Source organism: Aspergillus chevalieri, chromosome 5 (assembly GCF_016861735.1).
Source record: "Aspergillus chevalieri M1 DNA, chromosome 5, nearly complete sequence".
Classification (NCBI taxonomy): Eukaryota; Fungi; Ascomycota; class Eurotiomycetes; order Eurotiales; family Aspergillaceae; genus Aspergillus; species Aspergillus chevalieri.
The window spans coordinates 1,024,300-1,044,215 of record NC_057366.1 but is presented as its reverse complement, the minus strand read 5'-3'; the positions used below and the strand labels follow the sequence as shown (position 1 = coordinate 1,044,215).

The window sequence follows — 19,916 nt, the reverse complement described above, 5'->3', positions numbered from 1 at the left end:
ACATATGCCAATCCTTGCTTTGCGATTTGTGAGGTGGCAGGACTTTCTGATCTCGCTGGGCCCTACAGCCCCATTATACAGGGCTATGTAGATTTGAGCTTCAAATTGCTTGTGACATTGCAAGACGTCAATTTCAATCACTGCATGATTATTCATGGAAGGCATTTTCTATTGTGAATGAGACCGAATTGTAAATCATCAATCCTCCACATCCTCATTGACCCTCAACGGCCAGACAGTAATGTATCGAATCTTGGCCATGTGTCGTCTGGGACCCCAGCGTCGAGTTTATTGAACATAGCCTTTTCTGTAACGAAGGCGAATTCGATGCGCGGGGTCCAGGGGTTTTTGGCATCGATGTCGGTTTGGTGGCTGACGGTTAGGAGGGCGAGCGGGTTGGACGTTCTGGATGTAGATGAGACACGGGATCTGTTGTAAGCGCCGCCGGAGAAGATGGTGGAGTTGAAAGTGTATTTGTAGATTTTCTTGCGCAGGTGTGTGGGGAGAGACAGGAGGAGGGGATCGCCCTTTTCTTCTTAGGGTCGGAGGGGGGGATTGGATGCAGGTGGAAAATGAGCTAGACAAGGAAGAGAAAGGAGAAAGCAAGAAGAAAGAGGAGGTATATATATAAAGAAAATTTGTCAATAGATGCACTCCATTGTCTAAGAATTGTATTGTCCAGTAAATGATGCAAAAGAATACAAGCAAGAAGCGAAGAGAAGTGAAAGCAATCTGCAAAATCATAACTCGTCCCGCGCTGGCTCTGGAGGAGCAGGCCGACCACTGTCCTTCGCCAGATCAACGCCCTTCTTCTGTCGCCATTTCTCCCAGAGCGAATGGAACTCTTTCTCCATCGCGATGTCCATTTGGTCTGGGAGGACAACGGTGTACTCGATGTACAGGTTCCCTGGTTCCTCATCCACATCGTCGCTGTGATCGTGCAGATGGCCTTCAGAGTAATGGGGCATTCCCTCGCCCTTGACGGTCTCGACAGACAAAGGCTGGACGACCTCACCCCGATTCCGGCCCAGACGAACAACATGTCCGTCGAGATGGGTGATATTGCGCGACCAGTCACCCATCCATGCCTCGCGCAGCGACAGCGCCTCCTTCCAGAAGAGATCCTTGCCCTTTCTCCGGAAAAACGTCCCATCCGTGCGCTGCTCGTCCGTCGAGCCCAGCTCAGCCTCCTTCTCTTCCAAAATAAGTATAAGATCCCCAGCAACCCAATCCGGGCTCTCCTCCGCCTCGTTCTCAAACACAATCCGTGTTCCCTTATCCATACCCGGCTCGACAGTCGCGAACGTCTCGACATCGTTCCGCACAACGCGGTGTCCTTCACAAACATGGCACGGCTTCTTGATCGACTTCCCTTGTCCCCTGCACTTATCGCACGGCATCTGAATCTGCTGGAACATTCCCGGAGCAAGCATGTGTTTCTGGATCACCATCCCCCGTCCATGACACTTATCGCAGGTGATTACCTCGCGGTCCGCAGAGCCCGTCCCTTCGCACGCCTCGCAGATCTGCTGCTTCTCAATGGAGAAACGCAGGTCCCGACCCGTATAGAAATCGCGCAGGGGAATCCCGACACGGAACTCCATGTCCGGTCCCCGTCTGTGTCCCGGTGCATGCCCAAAGTGTCCGCCACCGCCGAAAAATCGAGAGAACAGGTCGAAAGGGTCATGTGCGGGTCGTCCAGCCGTACCGCCTTGCCGGTGCTCTTCTACGCCTTCATGGCCATATTGGTCGTAGATTTTTCGGGTGGTGGATGTTGATAGGACGTCGTAAGCTTCTGCAATTTCGACGAATTTCTTCTGCGCGGTTTCATCTCCTCTATTCCGGACAGCACAACCATTAGCACTAACCACCAACGACAACAACAGAAACAAAATAAGGGAGCTTACGGATTCTTATCCGGATGGAACTTCTTGCTCAGAGTCCGATACGCCCTCTTAATATCCCTCTCCGACGCAGACTTATCCAACCCCAGAACCTTATAGTAATCCTCCGCAGCCAACACCAACGGCAACAGAACAAAAACAACCAAGAAAACAAACTGGATGAGACGCATTGTGACGCACGATTACCGAGAGCTGCCTCTGCAGCTCATGCGCTTGCTGTGGTCTTTCTTGGATTGAGTTGCACGCGTTTTGGTGTCGGGATCGTCTGGATTGTATAGTTCGTTGTCCGTCCGGTTTCCGGTCGTGGTTGTGCTCCTGCCTTACCACTGCGGTGTGATAAGGTTGGTTTGTTCCGGAATCAGGGCATCCGGCGTGAGTCACAATAGGTCTGGTGTTGTATTTGAAGTTGTTTGATCCAGTATTGGAGGAATTGGAATTGGTCAGAGCTGTAAGATAACAGGCATAGCTTTGGCTGAGGTGGCCCTAACAGCTGCGGAGAATGGTTCATCCGGTCACGTGCACTTATGTACGAAAGAAAAGAGAACAGAAAGAGAAGGGAAAAGAAGTTGAATTAAAAGAAATTATTAGATATTCATAAGTACTCAGTCCGTTGCGTCATAAACATAAGTAAAGCATTACAGTGGACTTCCTCTCGCATCAAAAATATCATTCCGCCAGGTTGTTCCCAGTCCCCGAGTCTCATCTCCCTCTTCAATAAGCTCCTGCGCATGTCTATTCTCATCCTGCCATTTCTTTATGATACTTCCAGGCGCGTAGATACCCCGGAATATTCCATTTCCTGCGACATCCACTCCAAGACCCGCTTCCACATCGCTGTCCGACGGGGGCTTCATGCGCGCTAGGACAGCACGAACAAAACTCGCCAGATCCTTCGGGTTGGCAATACGGGCAGCTCGCAAGCGTTCTCGCGCAAAGACAAGCTCCCGGTTCAGGGCGTTGGAGGCAGTGACGATCTGCTCTGCGATCTTCTTCTCCAGAACCCGGCGAACCAAGTGTTTAAGAAACGGCTTGGTCAACCACAGGAGGAACTTCCATTTGCTGCGGTGAATCTTGTAGTCTAGCTTGTGGATCACAACACGGACGCCGCGGAGAGTGAAGATGTGCTCCAAGCGGTCTCGTCCGACTTCCACGTCCAAGGAGATGTCGATTCCGCGACTGTCGAGGTAGAAGCTGGCGACGCCTTCGTCTTTAAGACGGAATAGACCTGCATGGGTGCGGAGCCAGTAACCGAACTCCGAGGAGCTGATGTTAAGTCCTAGAACCGTCGCGGTAAATGTAGTCTTGAGGTCCGTGGCTGTTCGTTTGGCGTGCTTCTTGACAATGTCGATATCGTTGCGAGTGGTGATATGCGCACGATATGGCAGGAAGGATGAATAGTTGACTGTTCGGCCAGGTTCCAAGATCAGATTTTCCACAAGGAGATCCAATTCAGGTGCAGCCATCTCCAGACGCAGAATGGGAATGTACTGGACGTAGCGTAGCAGGATCGGAAAGAAAACCTGGGCAATATCGGTCGGCAGCTCGTTCTTCTTGTCGCTTAACCCGCCAACAGCATCTTTGTAGATTTTCGTGGTCGTTTCGCTCAATTTGGATACCATAGGGTCTTCAGATCCAGACTGGATTGTCCGGTCGACTTGGATTAGGAACGCAACCATATCTTCACCCAAACTGGTATTCGAGGTGATGTTCTTAGCCTTCGTCTTCAGCTCCTCCATCTTCTCATTAACAGAATCGAAGAAGTTGGGGTCAGTCAGCATCTCCTGCAACGTGTGTCCAAAATCCTTCATCAGGTTCTCAAACTCGGGGTCTTTGTTGGCATGCTTCACAACCGCGTGGAACCTTTGCTCCAATAGCTTCCATTCTTCTGGATGGCCAATTGACTGTGCCAGGGTCCAGAATTGCTGCATTGCCTGTTTCAGGTCTGCATTGGCACCAACATCTTCCTCGGCTGATGTTGAAGCCTCCTCTGCTGCGGTAGCACAGGACTTGGCATACCGTCGTACCAATTGAGTCAACTGAGAGATCGAATTCGAATAGTCTGACTGCTGACGAAGGTCCGAGACAGCTTGTTTCAGCCGATAGATCAGAGTTTCTTTTGTTTGTGGCGTCAAATGCTCCTTCGACTTGTCAATCGCCTGTTTACCAGTGCGACTAATTCCCTCGCCAGCGATATCTGCCACTTCGGATGCTTCTTGACGAAGGTCCTCCGAAGAGGGTTTGCCACCCTCGTCTTTACCCGCACCCTTGACTGCATTTGCTCTCGCCTCTGATGGCTTCAGCTCCTCTCCAACCTGGTGTGACGTTTCCGATACGGATAGAGCTGTATCGGAGAAAATCTGACGGCCGACGGTGGTAACATCTTGGAGGAAGAGACGGAAGTCAGCATTGACTAGAAAGAGGCTTCCTACCGTGCGGAGGCTCTCGTATGCTGAGATAGTCAGCTGTCTAGTAACAGAAGATCAAGCGTAGAAAGTGGTTGTACCAGCACTAGGATTAGCCCGAGATTTGGCACTGGACGCCCTCTCAGAGATACGACCGACATCAATTGACGCCCTGGACCGCGAAAGATGCCAAAGAAACTCCTGCAATTGATCATCGCTGTTCTTCTCACGTAAAAAATCGATCAACACCTGGATCCAAAGACGGGAATCCCGGATTAGCTGACGACAGACAGGTCCGATATCCTCGTGTCGCGAATTGAGCAGGTCAGACGCTAGCAACCGACGAAGATTCACGATGATTTGATCGTTGGATGGCATGTACCCCTGAGAAAGGGCGCGGACCATCTGATAGGTACGCAGTTTGTTCTGCAGTCTGCGATGTTGTGAGGCATTTTCGTCGTAGCGAGGGAGGAGGGGTTCTGTCTCTCCTTGCGGCATGGTCAATTCCTTCCAATGGGGAAGCTGATGGCTCAGAAAAGAGAAGAAAAAGTGAGCACTAATCCGGTCGCATATCAACCGTCTGACAGAGGTGATGATGGAGTGTCTGTCGAGTAGACATGGTGATGAGAGGAGTTGTCATCCCAACCTGTTTTGACGCTGTACGGCATGATGACGACAACCAATCACATGATGCGTTAAGGTGCAGGAATGCAAAAAGTGAATATTAAATGCAGGGAATCAGATTCTTATATGGCGGCCACATATTATTATTATTATTATTATCATTATTACTACACCACTAATGGATTTATGTAAAAACGTAAAATGCTGGGCAGATCCACCGACAAGCTTTCGATCGATGCACGTGAATCCGGGGAGAGCTGTCATGCAACCCTCTAGAATTTTATGGGGCACCTTAAGACTAACCGGTATCCCGATGATCTTTCTCTTACATACAGCGTTTCTTTGCACTTACTGTCGCACTCTCCGGCGACGGAGCCACCCACCCAATTCTGAATAATCCTATCAACGCCCGTGATTAATGGTGCTCGCAGTTTATCCGGAATTCTCCGACGAAAGCGTTTCGATGGAGCTGGGGCGGTCCGCTTTCCGGATCAGGAATAGAGCCGCAGTACCTGAACATTGACCACAATTGGCGGGATTCATTGAAAGACCTCCATAGGACCATGAACATAAAATGATAGGTCAGGCAGTACGTAATTAGTCGGTTGCACTCTACTCCGTACAATGCACGGAGTACAAGTACACGTAACAGTACAGTGAATACTCGGTAGATTCGAGACTGATTTTGATATCTGACATTTTTCTTTGGTTCTGGTCGGATTGATCGGCCGAATTGGAGAGAGCCCCATGACTGTTGGAGAAGAAAAATCACTCATTCAAACCTCCCAAATAAGTACCAGACGCAGTACAACAATGCCCTTGCAGCTGAGCTCTTTAATCGCGCACTCAATCAAGAATGTGTTTTCGTATTCCTCTGTATACGCAGCAGATTAAGTCCCGTAGAACGCACCATATCAAGTATACTACAGAGTACAGAGTACTGGGACAGATGTTCGGGCATTGTCCGGGTCGGGTTCTGCGGGGAATTTTATACACAGTAATCCTGCCGGGTCCAGAAGAATTCTAGTTTGATATCAGACAACACCCGGAAAGGAAATTGCTCGTCTCTCGCGCGAATGATTGCTAATCGTCCCTGCAGGGGATTTGTTTTCTGGTTCGTTTCTCCACAGGCCAGACTTCGGGATGCCATCGGATCGGGCTATGAGTCGGTATCTGCGCTTGTACTTAGTACCGTCCATAGCACTCCAGAAGTACTGTACTGTAGTCGCATTTGAACATATCACTCTCCCTGTGCTCTGTACCTGTAACTTGACGTTATTCAAGGGATTCCACGGCCTCATCCGTACTCTTGTACCTGTAAATGTAGTAGTAGAAGTCTTCACTACTCCGTACTGTGTTTACTCAAAATCTCCGCTTCGGAACCGCCTCCGCCGCTCCACTACCATAGTTCCTATTACTCTTGCTTTCTCTTTTCTCTTATATCTGACTCTTTTGTTTGCACCGTCATGACTGGTCAGATGCCATTATACTCTCCTGTCGCGCCAAAATGCGGTGGATAATGCGCTCCGATGGGCCATGTTTCTGCCCCGACTCTTCCCGACCTGACTCAACTGGCCATGGCTGAATCCTTTTTTTGTCTCCTCCTGTGCCGTCGCAACGGTTGTTTTGGTGCGCCCTCACGTCCTTTTTTTTCTTCTTTTTTAATTCTTTTTTTGCCTCTGACTAAACAGGTAATCCAGCCTGGTCTTTTGACTTTTCGGAATGTGGTGGATTCGTCGTCCTCAGGGGCCTCTCAGCCGGAATCGCATACTACTTAATACCAGCCTTCCCAGGTCATCTCGTTCTTCTCTTTTTTCTTTTTCTCATATCGCATTGTCTTCTTTGAACCTCTCCACTCCTCAAGCAACTGGCATTCGTTGCAAGGGTACTTTGACTACTTCCAACTCCATCATGGCTCGCTTTCCTCCGTCTGCGCAACAAAGCCGGCCGGTGCACGCGACTTCCCACATGGGTCAACCGGTTCCTGCGTAAGCAATCACTCCGATACACACAATAAGGGACCTTTGCTAATGGTCATTGATAGTGAGGGAAGCTATGACACCGCCAATCCCTCGTACATTCGCAAATATCTCCGTACCTACGGTCTCACTCCTCCGCGCGCAGAGTCATACGAGACCCAGAAGACAAGATGTATGCATACTATACTCGCTTGTAACTGCTATGAATGATATTGACCATCGCAGGCCTGGCTCAATTGGCTCTGAAGACCACTCCCATCGACAAATTCCTCTACCTGAGCACTCTTCGCAAGAACAACGTCCACCTCTTCTACCGTCTCGTCTCAGATCACCTTAGAGAATTGACTCCTCTAATCTACACTCCTGTCGTTGGTGAGGCTTGTCAACGATGGTCTGAGATCTACCAGCAGCCTGAAGGTATGTACCTGAGTTGGGAAGACCGTGGTAATCTCGCGGCCGTCATTGCCAATTGGCCCCAGCCCAACGTGGAGATTACCTGTATTACCGATGGTTCTCGTATTCTGGGCCTCGGTGATCTGGGTATCAATGGTATGGGTATTCCGATTGGCAAGCTGGCCCTCTACACTGCATGTGCTGGTATCCGGCCCGAGGCTACTCTGCCTTTGACCCTGGACCTTGGCACCAGCAACAAGGCTCTCCGGGAAGACCCGTTGTACATGGGTAGCCGTCACGACAAGGTTACCCCGGAAGAGGAACGGGAATTCATGGATGAACTGATGGCCGCTCTGACTGAGCGTTGGCCGGGGTGAGTGACTCATTGTCTTAAACTGTCGATCATTCGGAGAAACGGGGAGCTAACCGGGGCCGATCGTCCGAAATAGTATTGTGATCCAATTCGAAGACTTTAAGAACCCCTTCCCCGCTTTGGAGCGTTACCGTGACACTTACACGTGCTTCAACGATGATATTCAGGGCACTGGTGCCGTCATCCTCGGTGGTGTCATCAACGCGGTCAAGCGCTCTGGTCTTCCCTGCAAGGACCACCGTGCCGTCTTCTTCGGTGCGGGCAGTGCTGGTGTTGGTGTTGCCAAGCAGATCGTCGACTTCTTCGTGCGTGAGGGCATGACTGAGGATGAGGCCCGCGCGTGCTTCTACTTGGTCGACACTAAGGGTCTGGTCACCACCGACCGGGGTGACAAACTGGCCGACCACAAGGTCTACTTTGCCCGCACAGACAACCAGGGCGAGCAATTTAAGACTCTCGAGGAGGTGGTTGAGCACGTCAAGCCTACCATCCTCATGGGTCTGTCCACCATCGGCGGTGTCTTCACACCCGAGATCCTCCGCAAGATGGCCGACTGGAACACCGCCCCCATCATCTTCCCTCTCTCCAATCCCTCTTCCAAGTCCGAGTGCGACTTTGAGAGCGCTGTCACCAACACTGATGGTCGCGCCCTCTTCGCCTCTGGTTCCCCCTTCCAACCTACCTCCTTCACCAACTCTGCCGGCGAGACCCGCACCCACTACCCCGGCCAGGGTAACAATATGTACGTGTTCCCAGGAATTGGCATGGGAACAATCCTCTCCAAGGCCGTCAAGGTCACCGACACCATGATCTACGCTTCTGGTGAGGCCCTTTCTCAGGCCCTGACTGCTGAGGAGATCGAACGTGGTCTTCTGTACCCCGACATCACCCGCATCCGCGAGGTCAGTGTTGTGGTCGCCCGTAAGGTCATCCGTGCTGCCCAGGAAGCCAAGGTCGACCGCGAGACCAACCTGCGCACCATGAACGACGGGAGTCTGGACGCTTGGATCAAGGCTCGCATGTATAACCCTCACACCGAGGTCCGCGCTCTGGAGAAAGAGGTTGGCGCTCTGCTGTCGAGTCTGGGCTCGTTCTCAGCTCTGAATGGATACGATGAGAACGCTAAGCTGTAAGCGGCATGCAACCCCCTTTTTCATCTCATTATCCGCGGATCCATATATTCTGGTGAAGCGTCCTTGCACCTCATTTCGGGCTTTCTTTTTTTCTTTTTGGTTTCCTAATACTGGCTCGTCCAGGCGATTTTGATTTCGAGCGTTCTTCCGGTTTTTCGTTTCTTCCCTTTCGCATCGAGGGTGCACTGCGTGTACTCCTCTTATACCCCATTCTTTGGTTTATATAATGACTCCCAGTCTTGACTGGTCTTGGTTGGGAGGTGTGCATTGATCGTCTATGTTGGATAATAAAAGTTGTGGATATTCATGGACAGGATTTCTCTTTGCGTAGCTTTTTGTAGTTCTACTTAGGGTCATCGTAATCATTTTAAGGACCCTATAGCATTGGTTTCTAAATAAATACAGACGCTACTATGTTCAAGTAGTTGTACTCTGTACGTTCACTTTGGACTCAGAATATACCTGCGGAGACGGATATATATTGCCCGAACTTATGGCCGTTGTTTAAAACCAAGGCAAATGCAAATTATTCAATTTAAAATACCCCTCTTGATGATTATCAATCCATTAAATAACACCAGACCTCGCAAGCCTTACCAGATCACGCCAAGAGTAGTCGTCTAGACCCTATATGCCAGAATCACGTGAAACCGGTGAGACTCAAAACCCCGACTCCTCAACGGCGACGATCCACCCACCATAGCTTAATCCTCTGACCGGGCAAACGATTCGTCTAAAGCCAGATCTAAGCTTGGACCATTCTGGTTTGTTCTGGAAAGAAGCTTAGCGCCGGGGAAATGGGGACATGAATCTCTCCGCCGGCAGTGTCAGCCTCGGTACTTAAGCTGCAGGTTGGTTCCACCGAGTTAGTTAGTTTATTTCTCGATCGTCGTGTTTGGGGGTTTTATAGATCGTGCCCTCCGGTTTCTCTAATCCCTTGTTATCAAAGCTGCCACAGGAAGTCAATATGCCCTCCCCCCTGACCGATGCTGTTAAACTTCCCTGCGGGTTGGTCTTGCCTAACCGCTTTGCCAAGGTATGCGATCTTCTCTCTTAAGATATAACTAGTCAAAATGATTAATAATGCAGGCCGCAATGGCGGAAATGCTGGCCGACTGGGACCACAACCCAACCCCCGACCTAATCGAAGCCTACAATTAATGGGGCCAAGGCGGATGGGGCGCTATCCTCACCGGTCAGTCCACCCCCCTCAACCCAACCCTGACGCAGCCACTATAACGAAGCAGGAAACGTCCAAGTCGACATAAACCACCTAGGAAGCCCCCTCGACCCCGCCCCACCCTCCACCTACACCACCAAAGAGCAAAACCTGACCCTCGTGCAATCCTGGGCCAAATACGCAGAAGCCTGCCAGCAACACGGCACCCCGGCTATCGTCCAGCTCTGCCACCCAGGTCGCCAGTCGTTCCGTGGCGCTGGCAAACGAGGCCTTTTTGCGTCGACGATTGCGCCTAGTGCGATTCCGTTGAGGATTGGGGAGGGGTGGGTTGAGTGTGTTATGAGTAGGGTTGCTTTTCCGGCGCCGAGGGAGATGACGCGTGGGGATGTTGAGGGTGTGATTAGGCAGTTTGTGGATGCGGCGAGGTTGATGGCTGATGCTGGGTTTTCGGGGGTGGAATTGCATGGTGCGCATGGGTATTTGATTGGTATGTTCCTTATCCCTGATCTTTTATTTGCTGGGGTGTTCGTTGATGCTAACCTCTATAGATCAATTCCTGAACCCGAAGGTACGGTATCCACGTACACCGAAAGCTAGTTGACACTGACAACAACAGACAAACCTCCGGACAGATGAATACGGAGGCTCCGTTGAAAAGAGAACCAAATTCGTTCTGGACATCATAACCGAAACCCGAAAGGTCGTCCCTGCAAACTTCGCCATCGGCATCAAACTTAACTCTGCAGACCACAGCTCGTCCAACTTCGAAGACACAATGACCCAGATCAAACTGCTTACAGAAGCCAAAATCGACTTTCTCGAAGTCAGCGGTGGAAGTTACTCAGACCCAAAGGTAACACCATCCCTCCATCTTCCACACAATATGCTAACCTGTATAGATGATGGGCTACACCACCACCCAAGAAAACCCCCAAACAACCCGCACCGCCGCCCGCGAAGCCTTCTTCCTCTCCTTCGCAACCGAAACCCGCACCCGCTTCCCAAACCTCATCCTAATGCTAACCGGCGGTTTCCGCACGCGTGCCGGAGCCGAGGACGCCATTAAACAAAACGCCTGTGATATAATCGGTATCGGGCGCCCTGCTGCTGTGAATCCGAAATTCCCGCAGTTGTTGCTGGATGAAAGTCTTTCGGATGAGGAGGCGGGATTGCCGTTGAAGAAGGTGGGATTGCCGTGGTATGTGAGGATACTTCCGATAAAGGCCATTGGGGCGGGGGCTGAGAGTGTGAGTTTTCCTTCTCCTTTGTTTTTGCGTGATGTGTGATGTGTGTTGGGTTTGCTAATGGGGCTATTAGGTGTATTATGGTGGTCAGATTAAGCGAATGGGTAAAGGACTTGCTACGTCTGCTCCTGCTTAGGCTTTTCTTGTCGAAATTAAGCTATCAGAACTAGAACATGTACTAATAATGAATTATTACCCGAAGTAGCTGAAGACATGTCTATCAGAAAGTAATACATACCGACTAGAACTAATACGTTGCTCCTCTCTGATTCCCATGTACTATAAGATCGGCTAGATGGAACTCGGACGGATGAAATTCAACCACCCCGCTATTAAAAATCTTAAATAACTCGCTACACATTCAGTATGCCTACCATTCAAGCATCACAGATTCCATACCAGTCTTCTCTGCTGCCGCTGATGCCTTTTACCCTTCTTTTCTGGTCCGGACTTGTAAACGCGCATTCGAGTCCTCTGACTCCAGAGCTTTCTTCAACTTCTCCACGTTAACAAACCGCGAATTGGGTTCCGGAAGAACACGTTTATTTGTCCTTTCTGACGATGCGAAAGGATTGCAATTGGGATTCTTGTTTAGAACAAGTATTATCGATGCGATCGTCGGTATCCTGGGCTCTACCATCTTCACAAACTGGACCTCTGTTCTCACCATGTCTAAATTTAGATATTGGCAAGTAGGAAGCGAAGAAGTTGACTATTTCTGATATACGGTACAATATTTATCAAACGGTGTCACGACATCACAGACTGTCTACCCCGTACACCTTGTTCAGGCCAGACGTCAAGATACTGGCCGAGACGGTATCTTTCTCTTTGCGTCCCGTGTCGTGATGAAACGGCTGTTTGGTATACATTCATGATTGCTGAATTGTTGACTGAATCTGCTGGTATCTCTCCAGCCTTATATGACGATTGAATCGATAAGCTGGACTGATTGGGTTGATTTACACGTACCTGAAAGCGCGGCGACCTCTGATATGACTTTCCGAACCCAAGAAAGTAGTGTGGTCAGGGCTCAACTGAATAGTTTCACTGTAGGTGTAGACTAAAACTAACTTCAAATAATCTCGAAGAGGCCAAAGCAATCCCTGGGCTATCGAGGACATCAAGCTATGAGCTTGGGGTTATCCGAAAAAGGTGAACGCGGGGGGAGGGGGCTGCCTTTTGTTCTGACCATGGGAGACATCAAAAGACGAAGTAAAAGAAAACTTCCAGAAGATGCACTTCCAGATGGAAATTCTCAAGGTGCTGATTGGAAAATTCAATTTGACAGAGTATTGTCGGCTTGAGGTCGATGCTTGTAGGAGCTGGACTGGAAGAGGACAGCAAATGAAGGGCGAGAAAAGGGCATAATAATAACGAATTCCTGTATTCCTCATTTAATAGCGTGTATGGGTTGGATTGAATTACTGTTACCAATCCCTGTAAGTCTATGCCAGTGAAAACCGAAAGGAGCGATTTCTACTTACTCGTCCGAAATAACGTGTCCCACATCCATGGCACTTGGAAATATGCATTTTCTAGCTCATTCAATGAAGGATTTTTGTCCTTCCAGTCTGGGCGTTCTCAAAAGATGGGTAGCATCTCACGCTCTATTTCTATATCCATATGGCATACAACGCAGTATATTGGCTCGCCTTTATCCATGATTGATGTGCGGTATGTTACAATTGACTTTTTTTGAATCGACTATTATATACTACCTGGTTTATGTTATGGTGAGGCTTATAACGCTCTCTTTTTTAGAATTACTTCAAGTTGCAACCAGAGGTTGTCTGGGCTTATCTAGGTTATTCTCGTATCGGCCCGTTTTATATTGACTCTCCTGCATTGAACGATGTGGAAGACAGTGTAGTAGAGAACAATTCAATAGCAAATGGCCCCTGATGTGTCGCTAACGGTGAGGATGATCTATGCCAGCGGTACTGTGATCCCTCTTTTTTTAGTCTTCATTAGCATAGTGCAAAGCTTGGCAGTGACTTCGAAGCTGTTGAGTGCTTTATCTTGCATTGTGATGTTTCCAGCGACCTCCAAAGTATACTTCTTGTCAGCGCATGAAGGCAGAAGAATTGTGCTGTAGATCTCTGAGCACCTCGCCATATCAAATCATGCGCCTCATGCGATACCCTCTTGCATTGAACTGTGTAAAAGGTGTGTTGCAGCCTTTGTATAATGTCTTCGGCAGAGTAAATAGGTAGAACCTGAGGCGATGAATGCATAAATCATAGGTTAACACAGTACAATGCATAAAGAGCACAATGTAAGCCTCACCGTGACATAGTTGATATAAAAAATCTTTATTATCTGGAAGAAAACCACGTACGCAAGATCAAAAGGCAGAAGGTCAGGATCACAAAATTCGGAAGAATTAAAGAGAAAATATGAGGACCGGTCTTTGAAGAATTCTATCCACCACCCCTGTCTTGCAGACCTAGAAATAAGCCTTCTCGGCCTCTGGCGTACTTCGTCCATGACGTTGCTGGCGCTCAGCTCGACATGTTATTGGGGCTAGCAATCTTGAAAACAACTTGGATCTTTTCTGATCACTCTCCACAAGACGGCGAAAAGAGTGCTTATGGATTACTGCTGGGGTGAGTCGGAGGGATATCTCTGTTATGAGGTCATTGAGGAGCTGCCGGTGCCGGAGAAGCTCCAGGTGGATGAATTAATGAAAAACCCTCAGAGATGCATGAAAGATTGGATGGATAAGGCCGAGCATGATTGCAAGTATCCGTCATTCCTGAGTCGGGATCCAATGAATATCAGCAAGCTTCGAACCCTGATCGATGAAGCAACGATCGCCGGCAAACGACTCCTCAAGCACCGTCGGTACTCGAGGGACTGTGTTATCTTCCACCGGAAATTCAATGTGTGATTGTGGACATTCTGGAGGATCGACGAGACACTATTAGCCTGCTCATTGCATTTCGGTGGCAGTTGCCGGATCGATACTGGCGTGCTCGTTTTTCCAAAGGAGCTTGTCTTTGAATTTGATGACCTCACCGGCAAAGAAGTAGACTGGCAGTGTCTCTGTCTCGGCGTGATTGGGCTGTTGAAAACATCTCATGGCTTGCAAAATCGGCAGCATATATTGGAGAACTTGGAGTTGATGCGTAGCGTGTTTGAGAGTTTGAAGAAGGAACTCTGTTAAAAATAGGACCATGTCGATGTCTATGTTATCCCTTTACGTCAATAATACCCTATATATTAATTAAAGTGTTTTTTATATGCGTACAGTTCTTTCAAAGCGCATCAAATGGAGCCGGATCTCCATAATTCCACTGCGTCCCAGACAGATTCTCCAGTGTCTCAAAGTCAGGCATCCAAAATGGACTGTTCGCATCCAAGTCGATCCAAGGAGCAAGATGTAGCGCCATTCGCACTCCGTAGTGGTTACTTTCCATTTGTTGTTGGGATACTCCTAGCGCCGGCTCGGGCACCAGTCCGATGGGATTCGCAGTCGGTATACTACCCGCAGCAAGGCCTTCGTTCTTGGGCATACCAAAGCCAGCAGTGCTATCAGGAGCGGTATTTGTGCATTGATTGTGCTGGGCTGTCATCAGCTCGGCCATTCCTGCGGCCTTGGTGTTCTCGTTCCCTTCGAGTTTCTCCATTGTAGCGTTGACGAGCAGTTCGAATGCATCACGGTACTTCTTCACCCAGGCCGCTCGTTCGCCCATGACGAATAAGACTGTTGAGCATGCGCGGATATCATTGCTCATCCTAACAGACCAGACCTCATTTGTGTGGGTCCATAGAGCATACAAGAGCGTAATTCCCGCCATGAAAACTGTTTGGACTGCCAGGAAGGAATGTCCATATTCAAGCGTCTGGTGAAGCCTTTTGTGGGTCTGACAGATGTCTCCCGCGGCATTGAGACAGATATGATAGTATGGATCTGCAAGCGAGAGAGCTGGTAAGAATGGTTGGATTAGAATCCGTAACGCGCGGTTGTAATGAAGCGTTGTGTAGTCCAAATCCGAGCCGCTGAAATTGCGCAGAAGTGCAGATTCCCTCCATTCCTGCAATTCAAGGAATAACCGGTCCATTTTTGAGCGTAGAGTGTGTAGTGGCTTATCTGCACGGTAAATCTTGTGCTGGATTCTGGAATCTATGCGACGAAGTTGAATAAGATACACTGCAAAGGTCAATGTAGTTGTCCGGTCGGATGGCGGGGGAGCAGTCAGCAGTGCCGGGTCTTGCACCGTATCATCCACGTCAAGTGGTAAGGGGAGATCAATATGTCTATCCGCAATGCTAAAAGGACGGCCAAGAGACATGGATATGACTCTCTCCAGGTAATAAACATTCCAGAAGAGTCGCCGGCGCATCTGCGCGGTGAACGGGTCCAGGTTAGCCTCGTTTGCTTTTCGATGGAGCCCCAGATCTATAGCAATGCGCATCGCGAGTCCAATCATGTACCAGATACCTTGACTCGAAGAAGACCGGAGGTGGTATACCACGAGCAACGTCATTGCTTCAATATTCTCAATTGACCGTGTCTCGCACATGGCTGGGGCTTGTTGTAGAGCAGTCATGTAGTATTTCTATAGCTGGTCAGAAAGTATGTTGAGGATAATAGAGATGTATTATTATTCACCTCAGGATTCACATAGGTATATTTCTCACTCAACTGGATCATTGTCGCTCCAATAGCGTACACCAAGTATAATTTGAAGATACCAAATCTTTCATTTCTAGTGATCTCCTCACGCTTGAGCTTCGCCAAACGCCAACGGTTCCCATGTAACCGCCACAACTCATCCCTGTCAAGAAGGGGATAGCGGATATGGATCCTGGTCAAATATGCCTGCAAAACCTTGTATCCCATTTCATCATTCGGAGGTTCTGCGCCTTTCAGCAGCTCTTCAGTCCTCCCTTGTCCGAGATGGCCATTTGCGTTTGAAGGCTGGGCGATCGGATCCAGTGTCCTATGACTCGAATTCGGCCTAAAATTATGACCTACGAGAGTTTGTTGGGTCCGCGATGGATTGAGAAACTGATTCCACACAGTCGCCTGAACCATCTCTCCAAGATTCGAAGCAAGTGGAAGCCCCGAGCTAGAGCCTATATAGGCCGGAGCCTCCGAGTTCAATGCGAGAAACCCGACAAGCTCTCCAACAGCATTATTGTCGATGCCAGTTGTTGATGGTCTCTGGGCCGTATTTTGGTTTTCGGAGGACTGGAAAGTAGTTGGGGTGGATTGAGCGACATTGCTGCCAGGGTCACTTCTTGCTGGTCTAGCCTCCAGCTCAGATTGGAGAAATGCAATACGGTCTTCCAAAGAGCGGATGTACCTGTTACACATTAGTCCAGACACTCTAAGATAAATGCAGAAGACGTGACTAACTCGTTCTGCTGTCCATTTTCTTGCCGCACAGTAGATTTGTCACACGACGTGCCCGCTTTCTGGCAATTAGAGCAAACCGGGTATTCATTGTCACACTGTCATCCATTAATAGCTGCACTTTGTAAGTCTGTCCGGTACACTTACTTTCTGCTTTCTCAACTTGCACCGCGTGCAAGCCGTCCTACCTCGCTTCCGGGGATTGTAGTCTCTGGATGGCGATAGGGATGGCTCATGTGTTGATATCGCGTGGATATCCATGGCAAAACATATTCATTGCTTGTCATTTAGCAATGGGGCGTGATCTGTACGCTGTCCGAACGTCGGAGTTGGACTGACGGAGGCGCCGAAACGTTGGGATTGCCGGAAAATGAATGCCAAGAAATATCGGCTGTAGCCGTTGTACCTTATTCCTTTCTTTTTGTCGAGTCCAAAGAGGGGCGTTTACAGTATGTATTGAGCTGAACTCCCTATACATCTGACTTCTATTTGCATTACAGAATTATTATGTGTAATTCTATTAGATACATTGTTGGAAACGCCGCTAATTCAATCAGCGATCTTTGGAAGGAGAGAATAATACCGAATGCTGTAATTCAACAAGGTGACCGAGCTGGATCCTTTGAATCAACTGAGGGCATTCCCTCAGGCTCGTTATGCCCTGAGGTTGACCGTTCTTCAGTCGTCTCAGTGTCGGGCGCCTGCCCGGATAGATCCTGGGCGTCGGACTTCTCTTGACTTTGTTGTTGCTGCTGTTCTTTGATAGCCTCCTCCTCGTGAGGATCCTTCGGTCTCTCCAAGCCCCGGTCCCGAATGAACATGCAAGCAATAAAAGCCAATCCGATAAGGGGAACCTGTAGAATGAATACCGCATGAGAAGCCTTTGCATACGCTGTAAGGATATTCTCCCAATCTGCTTCCGGAATGCTGGACTTTGATGGCAGACTGTATGTAGAATGGGCTAGATGCTGGTATCCATCTGGCAGATTGGTCTTCAGTGTAGCCTGTAAGATAGCAGCCGAAACGGCCAGTCCACATGCGCCCCCCAAACAACGGAAGTAGTTGCGGTCTGAGATAACAACGGCGCGTTGTGATTTCGTAGCGTGTGCTTGGAAGGCGATCATGGTCGGTTGAAATGTGAATCCAACCCCGACTCCAGCAATTCCAACAATAACAGCGATGACACCGGGATTAGTTGTACGGTCGAAAAGCAGCATCAACCCAGCTCCTCTGTGGAACGATTAGCACGGTCAGTGAAAGGACTCCTTCTGAATGACTTACAATGTCCATAGACCGAAACCACACCAAATCACCTCGCCATAACGCTGAAGTCGTGAAATATATTGACCTGACGCAATGGAGGCAATCGATTGGCAGGCGACCATAGGTGCCGTTAGGGCAGCAGAAACAATCGGCGTCCATCCTCGTGCGTTCTGATAGTAAAGTGGCAGATAGTAAAGATAGGCTTGGTAAACTGCTCCCAGAAGAAAGCTTTGCAGGAAAAGTGCGCAGATCACCTTGTTTTTGAAGAACACAACTATCGACAGTTAGTACAGACATATATCAAGAGTTTGAGGGACGTACTGGGAAGCATAGGTAGCATGGCTACTTTCCATTCAATGAAGATGAATGCAATAAGGGAGCAGCCACCAATCGTCAGCATGCTAATGACCATAGCAGAGTCCCAGTTGAAGTAAGAACCACCCCCAGAAATGGGAAGCAATATAAAGATAACCGCAATCGAAGACGCAAGGATACCATAGAAATCAATCCTGCCCAAGCTTTTTTTGAAGCCATCCTTCCGAGCATTGTTTGGAATGAGAAGATATCCGACAACCATCGAGAGTGCTGACAGTGGGGAGATAAGCCAGAAGAATCCGCGCCATGTCGATCTCATGATGAATGCGGCCGCTATAAAAGGGCCTATCACATTCCCAAGTCCGAGCGCACCACCTAGGATGCCCTGATACTTGCCACGCTCTTGAAGAGTGACGACGTCCGATACAATGATCATGGTCAGAGACGTAACGCCACCGCCAGCAATTCCAGCTACTCCACGGAAGACATAGAACATGGCAGCATTTTGCGAAAGACCACATAGCAAGTCCGCAATGCAGAGTAGAGCTAACGCGCATAAATATACGATTTTGCGACCAAATATGTCTGAGAGGCGACCATAAAGTACCGTGAACATCGTGTTGGCAATTAGGGACGATGTACCGGCCCAGGATATGGAATTCTGTGCATTGAGATCGTTGGCAACAGTCGGGAGGGTGACACTGATTCCATTCTGGTCCACGAAAGTGACGAGTAGCGAGATTGCGAGACCAGAAAAGACGATGATTAACTTGCGAAACGGCAATATGTTTGTCTGGTCATGGAGAGACCGCTCGGCAGCTTGCTGTTGTCGGTTCATCTTGCTTCAAAGTTTAAACCACAAAATGTCAACTGTATCGCGAGGTCTCCGGGCGTGTTTCTCCGGGCCAAATATCAGTTTAAACCCACTTGATCCGCAACACTGCGCAACACATTTGACAAGAATGGTCAATATAAAGAAGTAGGAATCCCTGATTATTTCAAATCTCAAGAAAGGAAAACTTTTCACGCCAGCAACTCGCTGATCCCTGTGTGTCAGTGACGTTTGTCTTTGACCGAAGCCATACTCCGTATTATGCGCCAACCAACGACGGTCCGTCCGTTATCATGCGTCGGAAACTCTGCCGATGGGCTCGGAGATTTGATCATTTTACGAAGCAGCATCTGCCGCGCCATCACCAGGGAGAAGTTCGGATCAGCTATATTGGGAACCTATGGGTCGGCAGTCAAGCTCCTCATCGGACGTCCGAAGCCGTAGCGGTGCAGTGCCGAATTCCGCAGTACGGAATTGTTTGATTCATATTAATGGCGATGCCATGTTGGCTTCTGCTCTTATTACTCAATGGAGGTCGTGACTCTTTATTCCTTTCCATCAAGCGTTGGACTCTATCAAGGCGAATATCAGAAATGCCGAAGACGTGGTAAAAGCTTTATCCGCGCCATTAGAGATTAATCCAAAACTGGTAATATCATGTGACTTGGACTTCATAGTTATGTGCATGTCTTTATGCACTTTCGTAAGCGAGGTATTGTGCACACGAAGAACGTTTCTATTGGCTGATAATTTGTGCGGGTATCTTATCCCGCATTTGTATGTAGTAGAGCATTTTAGCCCTCTCTGGATGTATTATGTTAGAATTTTGAATCGATAGATATATATTAAGAAGGCGGTGAATAGATCATTAGATTCCTGCTGCTACGTACCATTTAAGCATCTTCATCC

The 19,916-nt window shown here is 48.9% G+C and overlaps 7 protein-coding genes across 7 annotated transcripts; 3 read left to right on the top strand and 4 right to left on the bottom strand.

Moving 5' to 3' along the window:
• Positions 1–740: 740 nt before the first annotated feature.
• On the bottom strand, positions 741–2,074 carry SCJ1 (putative DnaJ domain protein; the record flags this gene model as incomplete). The annotated part of the gene is made up of 2 exons (XM_043280069.1): positions 741–1,836; positions 1,908–2,074. The coding sequence occupies 2 exons, from the start codon at positions 2,072–2,074 to the stop codon at positions 741–743; spliced, it is 1,263 nt and encodes a 420-aa protein (XP_043137685.1).
• A 465-nt stretch (positions 2,075–2,539) lies between these two features.
• On the bottom strand, positions 2,540–4,804 carry ACHE_50360S (uncharacterized protein; the record flags this gene model as incomplete). Its single annotated transcript, XM_043280068.1, has 2 exons — positions 2,540–4,353; positions 4,408–4,804. 2 exons carry the CDS (start codon positions 4,802–4,804, stop codon positions 2,540–2,542), a joined length of 2,211 nt encoding a protein of 736 aa, XP_043137684.1.
• Positions 4,805–6,652: 1,848 nt separating this feature from the next.
• Positions 6,653–8,808, top strand: ACHE_50359A (NAD-dependent malic enzyme; the record flags this gene model as incomplete). The annotated part of the gene is made up of 4 exons (XM_043280067.1): positions 6,653–6,918; positions 6,975–7,081; positions 7,135–7,675; positions 7,752–8,808. 4 exons carry the CDS (start codon positions 6,653–6,655, stop codon positions 8,806–8,808), a joined length of 1,971 nt encoding a protein of 656 aa, XP_043137683.1.
• A 1,519-nt stretch (positions 8,809–10,327) lies between these two features.
• On the top strand, positions 10,328–11,368 carry ACHE_50358A (uncharacterized protein; the record flags this gene model as incomplete). The annotated part of the gene is made up of 5 exons (XM_043280066.1): positions 10,328–10,475; positions 10,537–10,556; positions 10,605–10,841; positions 10,888–11,235; positions 11,306–11,368. 5 exons carry the CDS (start codon positions 10,328–10,330, stop codon positions 11,366–11,368), a joined length of 816 nt encoding a protein of 271 aa, XP_043137682.1.
• Positions 11,369–13,825: 2,457 nt separating this feature from the next.
• ACHE_50357A (uncharacterized protein) lies at positions 13,826–14,125 on the top strand (the record flags this gene model as incomplete). Its single annotated transcript, XM_043280065.1, has 1 exon — positions 13,826–14,125. The coding sequence occupies one exon, from the start codon at positions 13,826–13,828 to the stop codon at positions 14,123–14,125; it is 300 nt and encodes a 99-aa protein (XP_043137681.1).
• A 367-nt stretch (positions 14,126–14,492) lies between these two features.
• On the bottom strand, positions 14,493–16,858 carry ACHE_50356S (putative C6 transcription factor; the record flags this gene model as incomplete). The annotated part of the gene is made up of 4 exons (XM_043280063.1): positions 14,493–15,797; positions 15,851–16,547; positions 16,601–16,695; positions 16,745–16,858. 4 exons carry the CDS (start codon positions 16,856–16,858, stop codon positions 14,493–14,495), a joined length of 2,211 nt encoding a protein of 736 aa, XP_043137680.1.
• Positions 16,859–17,193: 335 nt separating this feature from the next.
• Positions 17,194–19,013, bottom strand: ACHE_50355S (putative MFS transporter; the record flags this gene model as incomplete). Its single annotated transcript, XM_043280062.1, has 3 exons — positions 17,194–17,827; positions 17,879–18,134; positions 18,182–19,013. 3 exons carry the CDS (start codon positions 19,011–19,013, stop codon positions 17,194–17,196), a joined length of 1,722 nt encoding a protein of 573 aa, XP_043137679.1.
• Positions 19,014–19,916: the final 903 nt, after the last annotated feature.